Here is a 6896-nt window from a genome sequence, read left to right as displayed (position 1 = left end):
GGGAGGCAGAGGCAGGTGGATTTCTGAGTTCGAGGCCAGCCTGGTCTACAAAGTGAGTTCCAGGACAGCCAGGGCTACTCAGAGAAACCCTGTCTCAAAAAACAAACAAACAAACAAACAAACAAAGATGTCTGGTCCTGAGCAGCTCTATGGACACCTAGTCATGGGAGATAACAAAGCCAGAACTGAGCTGGCTTCCAAAACTCTTCAGGGTCTCACCAAATATAAGGGAACTAACTTAGCAACCAATCAAAACTGTACTGATGCCACTGCTTTGCCCCTACCAATCACATTAGAGGTTACCTAGCCCTTCTGGAAAATTCCCCTAGCGCTGTGTAACAGGGAGCCTATGAGCCTCTCTGGTGGCCACCAATTTATATTCTGAAGAAACAATAGTAAAATTTTCTCAATTTTGGCTAGATATATAGACAATAAATTCAAGAGCCTTGGAGTAGCACATAAGAGAAACCCACAAATCATAACCAAACTGCTGAAAATCGAATAGTCAGAAAATTTTGAAAGCACTTAAGACAAAAAAAAAAAAAAATAGTATATTGCTGAAATTTTTTTCTCAGAAGTGCTGGAGGCCGCCAGACTGAAAAGGATAGTTTACCTAGAATGAATAAAGATCCCAGGCAATGAACACAGATGAATTCAGAAGGAATTCTCCAGGGCTGTGGAAAAGAGAAAAGGACAATGGGAGAGGGGAAAGGGGAGAAGGGAAGGGAGAGAGGGGGGAGGGAAAAAGGAGGAAGGGGAGAGGGGAAAGGAAGGGGCTCTAAAATGGTCCACAAGTATCCTAAAAGCACCCAAGAACATGCTCACTGTTTAAAGGAACCACTGATTTAAAAAAACAAAGACAAAAAAAAAAAAAAACCCCACCCATAAGATGCTGCTACCAGCTCTCTGCAGTAGTGCCCAAACACTGAGGATTTTCTTTCTCAGAAAGGGAAGTTACTGTGGGGGTTTCATTTCAAAATGTGTATTGTCATAAGATGTGGGCCCAGGGCCTTTGTAGGAAACAACAGCACCTCATTCACTCTCCTGCTGAAAGTCGGGGAGAAATCACATAGGTTCCAGATCCTTAGGTGTTTCAACGGGAGTCTGAATTTTACTGTCCGCCTTCAAGAGAGACATTACTTTCTTCCACAAAAATATGGCTTCATCCAAACAAAACTCTCTTCATTCACTCATGTCCTTGCTAAAGTTGTAGGGATATTTTTATGAATATAGTGGGACATTGAACTTTGGACTTACTTTCATGAGCACTTAGAAAGTATTCAATATTTGGCAATGACTAAAGATGTCATATTGGGGGTCTGCTATCGGCAGCTGGTCGGTGAAAGCCACAAATATCACAGGACAGCCCTCCACAACAAAGAACATCTGTCCCCAGCTGTTGCTAACACCAAATAGGAAGGAGGCCCTAGAACTAACTTCAGGTTTCCTTATAACTGAAGTGAAGCAGAAGATGGGTTCACACCACTGTTGCTCTCCCCATCCCCCAATCTAGGACTAAAAGAAAAAAATTCAGGATGATATTCTCAAGCTTAATATATGAGTAGTATTTGGAAAGAAGAAAGCTATAAACCAAAGCAAAATTTCAGAGCCAGGCATGGTGGCTCAAGTTGGTAATCCTAGCATTTAGGATGCTGAGGCAGGAGGACTGCTGTGAGTTAAAGGCTATCCTGGACCACATAGTGAATTTCAGTCTACCAGGTTTACAAAGCAAAACTTTATCTTCAATAATACATTTCTAAGCGTAGCCGCATAAAGACAGCATTCTCACGACAAATACTAACCACCAGTCTGTGATAAAAATCTCTTCCGAAGCCTCTTCCATCGCATTTGCGATGTCTTCAAAGTAACCTTTGGCGTTCACATACCTGGAAGATAAAGAGTTGGTTCCTTTGTTGGTTTCTTTGTTTTGATTTTTTTTAAAATAAAACAAGTCAAAAACCAAAATAACAAAACAGAAAAAAAAAAAAAACCCAAAAGCAGACAAAACAGCAACAACAAAAACACACACCTAGATACAGAGGGCTCTGCCTGGTCTTCATTACCACCATACCTGGAAACAAGACTGAAAACACAATCTCTCCTCCCTCTATCACCTAGGAAGGGCAGTTAGGAGACAGACCAGCAGTCTGCTTACGTCAATCCATCTTACAGAACCTCCTTACCACATGGTGTTAAGGAGTGAGTCAAACAGACTAGCTCAAGTGCATGAGTAGCAAACACATAAATAATTTAATCAAACTTCCATTTGTACCTTTAAGAGATATGTGAAGCTACATTCTGCTTTTCTTTTTAGAACTGGGCCTCAGGTAGCTTAGACAGGCCTCTGGATGGAACCATGACCTTCACCTAAGCATCTGCCTGCCTCCACTTCCCATTGCTGGGATTACAGCTCTGTGCCACCATCGCTGGTTTTATAGGGCGCTGGGGATCCAGCCATGGATTCGTGCATGCTAGATGAACACCGTAAATGGGCTATGTACCTAGTTCTTAAGTTGATTTTTAAAATCCAAGCACAGTGGGGCAGGCTTGCAATCCCAGCGCTTGGGAGGTAAGGCAGGAAGATCTGGAGTTCGAGGTCATCTTTGTCTACATTGCAAGTTCACCGCCAGACTGTGTTTCAAAAGATCCTATCTCACAAAACAAATCAAAGTTCCAAACCTAAGGGCAGGTATGCTCCTCATACAAAAATAAAAATAAAAAATAAAAATAAATAAATAAATAAATAAAACCCTTCAAAAGCCAAAATTAAAAAAAAAACTAACCTGTGCTCCTACAACAGCCTAGAAAAGGGGAGACCTTGGGAGATCACTGAGTAATTTCTGGTTTAGTTTCCAAGCTGATCCCAGGTCAATTTAAACCATTAGAATATGAAATGAACACCAGAAGGCGACAGACAGTGCCTCACCACTTAGCTAACATGTTCTCATGAAGAGCAGCGTAGGACCCGAAGCGATGTTCTTTGAGGAAGTCAGCGCCATGCTTCTGGATAAACTCCTCGATGGCGCCTCCCCACCACCGGGCGTGTCTGTAGCTGTTACATTTTAAAATCAGTGTCCTTCAAAGAGAAGCAAAAGTGGGTGTTGGACGTTTGCTCCAAGTTCTATCTCTTAAAGGAGAGTTAAAGACTAAACATGCCACGGCAGACACAAATTGGAATTTCTAGTCAATGAGCATTTAAAAAGTGAGCTTCTAAAACATCTTAGTAGAATTCCTCAAAACGTTCACTGGGTGAAAGCTTACTCAGCAGGCTCCTCACTCGCTCGCTCATGCAGGCAGGCACACAGGAGGGTGTTTAGTGCAGACCTTGAACTGTGTGGGGAAACCAGGAGGGTTGTGGAAAAGATATAAAGGATATAAAGATATAAACGGACAAAAGCTAGTCCCACCCCATGAGAGTAGGTCTGAGGACACAGCAGCTATCTTGCCAGCAGAAGGGGACTCATCTGATGATATGGGAGATCACAGATGCCAAAGCTAAGCAAACTTAGGAAAATGTGTCTTCATGGCATAGTTTATCTTAAAACTACATCACCTGACATGGCTGATTAAGTTGCTCTGGAATCAGACAGTTTGCATTGGGATTTTTGATCACATAAACAAGCTACCTTAATTTCTTACAGGATTAAAACTATTGAGAATTCTGGCAGAATACAGAAAAAAAAATAATTGTCAGTTGTCAGAATGAATGACTAGGACCAAGAGATGGAAATAAGTTACCTAAAACTGAAGTTCAGAGGACAGCCAGGTCTGGCTTTAGCTGCTGTACACCATGCTGATCATATAGGACTGAGTTAGAAGGCAGAGCTTTGCTTCTGATTAATTATTGAGGGGGAGGGATGCAACAGTTCTCATAGAAAGCATGGAAAGGGCCATATGCACAGGCTCTACAATTAATTATTTATAAAACTCAGGGATGTCTAGACAGCTTCTCTCAATGCTTCACAGATGGATGCTGGCCTTAGAAAGCTACTGCCCAACAGAAGGGCTGATGCTGGTGAGGCATGGGGGGATGAAGGTGAGATGGCGGGGGGTGGGAGAGATGCTTCCTCAACAGGTGTAGCACTGGAGTCATGCAGGAGCAAGAGGGCTCAGAAGATGCCTGGGGTCCTCTTCCCTTTTGGTCAAACCTGTTCTGGGAAGATGGTTGCATGGAAGAGATGCGTAGCAGGCCTAGGGGTCCAGGGGAGGAAACTATTCTGAGCATAGAAATAGAATGAAGATGAGCCAGATGGCTCAGCAGACAAAAGGGTTGCAGGACAAGCCTGACAACCCAAATTCCATCCACGAAACCATCATAACGGACTTCATGGAGTTCTCCTGTGACTTCCACATGTGTGGTGTCACACACATACACTTCTCTCTCTCTCTCTCTCTCTCTCTCTCTCTCTCTCTCTCTCTCTCTCTCTCTCTCACACACGTTAAAAAAAAAAAAAGGAAAGAAAAGCCAGCGAGATAGCTCAGTGGATACAAGCTCAATGACCTGAGTTCAATCCCCCAGACCTGCANTGTGACTTCCACATGTGTGGTGTCACACACATACATTTCTTTCTCTCTCTCTCTCTCTCTCTCTCTCTCTCTCTCTCTCTCTCTCTCTCATACACACACGTTAAAAAAAAAAAAAGGAAAGAAAAGCCAGCGAGATAGCTCAGTGGATACAAGCTCAATGACCTGAGTTCAATCCCCCAGACCTGCATGGTGGGAGGAACGGACTGACTCACACATATACACAAATGAATGGATGAATAAATAAAAGAAGGAACAAGGGGAGGAGGCAAAAATAATAAATAATGTGAGCAGGGATTGTTAAGAGCACTGGCACAGAGCCAAAAGGCTGAGGCAGGGGCATTTAAAATAAGACAGAGAAAGGAGCCCTAAGTAAATGGAGATGCTGGGCTTGTTGGCTAAAATGACAGGGGACACTTGTGGTTGGAAGGAGACTGGAGAACCCTGGATTGAAACAGGTTCATTTGGTGTGGGGCGTGGAGGTAAGGAAGCTAAGAAAGAAGACATTTCGGTAATGTTCTGAATGTTCCCATTAGGACAGAAGCAGGAAACTCTGTGTTGTTTTACACCCAGTACCGCCCTACACACATGCACACATACAAGCATACATGAAGGCACACATGGCATGCACAAACACGTATTTGGAGGGATGTACATGTCTGTTGCAACCGTGCAAAAAGAAGTTATGAATATTCATATGCATGAGATTGATCTCACACATGCATATGCACACACACACACACATACATGCTCACCCACATATGTACACACACATACAAACACATGTACACACATGCTTTTTCAAGGTATGACTACAATCTGCCAGAAAGAAACCTACATCACCACATATGTACTCACTAATAAAATTTGCAAATTCCAAATAGATTCATTTGGCAACTTAGTAGATGGGGTAGCAAATTTTGTTCTCCCGCCCCCTGGGATCCAGTGTCCCCCTCTCGCCTCTGCAGGCATCTGTATTCGTCCACATGCACACACACCCCCATACTACACCACCATCCAAAATAAAATGAATCTTTAATTAAAAAACGCATACAACAGCAAAGGTAAGTTCTGTTACTTCTAATCAAAGATGAGCTGCAAGCAACAACTAAGAGACTTGGAAAAAAATACGTTTTAAACATTAACAAATTCTACCTTGAAAGATTATTGATCCGAAGTCCATATTTCGTTTCTGTCTCTTTCCTTCCCACTTTGATGCTGAATTCTTTATCTACAAGGAGGACGAAGGCAATAGCCCCGCTATCTGGTTTCATATACAGCAGGAAAGAGTCCTTCACTATCAACCACCTGGAAGGAGACAATAGGAGGCTTCAAAGCCAAGTAGCTAAGCACGAGGATCAGTTATTACTTGCATCTTGACGATACACTCTGGCCAACTATGGATACAATGTCATGCCTCACCTAGGGGATTTGTGCCTTTTAAAGATCACCATGAAACAAGAGCTAGGGAGGTAGCTCCTTGGCACAGGTCTCACCTAGCGTGCCTGAGGTACTCCTAGCAGGGAGAGTAATTACTACAAAACCAGCCTTTCTGCTGTCTGAGTGTGAAGTTTCACAGTACGGAAGTAGCTCTCAGAAGTACTCATTCCACTCAGTACTCAGGAGCTTCAGGATGGAGGAATGGAATAGCAAACCAGGAGTTACCGTAAAAGTAGCACAAAAATAAAGCAGACAAAGGTGTGTTCCCAAAGGTGTCTCTGGTGGGAGAAGCCAGGGTCCTTCCTGGATAAGTGTGCCGGCACTTGAAGGGAAGAGGACTAATGGATGCAGGAAGAGGGGGTCCTTGGTCCTAGCAGCAAAGAGCTGGTATGTGAGCAAGGATAGGAAGGATCTCAACCTGTGGAACAGGGTCAAGGCCATCCTGTTACAGTAGAGACAGCAATGAGAATGCAGTATAGGCACACTGCAAGTGCTGGGAGAGTGCGCATGCAGGGAAAGCCAGACATGAGCTGAGGTGACTGACAGTGAGGGTCTGAAGGCTGAAGAGCACACATTCCCCCTGAAAATAAGCAGATCAATGTAAAGTCATCTAGAACAACTCTTTACTTATTCTTCTAGCTGAGGTGCACTCCAATGTGCAGAGCCATAGTGTAGACAAATCTGCAGTGACTTCTTAGTCTTGTCGGCATTTGGGTATTCATATAGGCTGTCTCTTTTCTGGTTGGTAGAGGAGATGGGGCAGGTAGTGTACAGGAAAGGAAGTATGTGACCCAGCTACTTAAGTAGACATCATCAAGGTCACAGCAAGCCACACCTAACCACAAAGGTCAGTGCGCCTGGAGAGATGGCACACCAAAATGGAACTGGTCCGCCCGGGTTTTCTGGTGGGGAGGGAGGGAGGGAGGGAGGGA

General features: G+C 43.7%; 1 protein-coding gene across 4 annotated transcripts in view; it reads right to left on the bottom strand.

The window, feature by feature from the left end:
• Nucleotides 1-6896, bottom strand: part of Pld1 (phospholipase D1) — a 185060-nt gene that overhangs the window by 74950 nt on the left and 103214 nt on the right. For all 4 annotated transcript variants that reach the window (XM_029475235.1, XM_021157476.2, XM_021157475.2 and 1 more), the window contains 3 exons: nt 5680-5832; nt 2927-3076; nt 1803-1886 (listed from right to left, as the gene is read on the bottom strand). In XM_029475235.1, the coding sequence (XP_029331095.1) occupies nt 1803-1886; nt 2927-3076; nt 5680-5832 (387 nt within the window). The remainder of the gene's footprint in view (nt 1-1802; nt 1887-2926; nt 3077-5679; nt 5833-6896) is intronic.

The sequence above is a fragment of the Mus caroli genome, chromosome 3 (genome assembly GCF_900094665.2).
Source record: "Mus caroli chromosome 3, CAROLI_EIJ_v1.1, whole genome shotgun sequence".
Classification (NCBI taxonomy): domain Eukaryota; kingdom Metazoa; phylum Chordata; class Mammalia; order Rodentia; family Muridae; genus Mus; species Mus caroli.
This window is presented reverse-complemented; position numbering and strand designations above follow the sequence as displayed.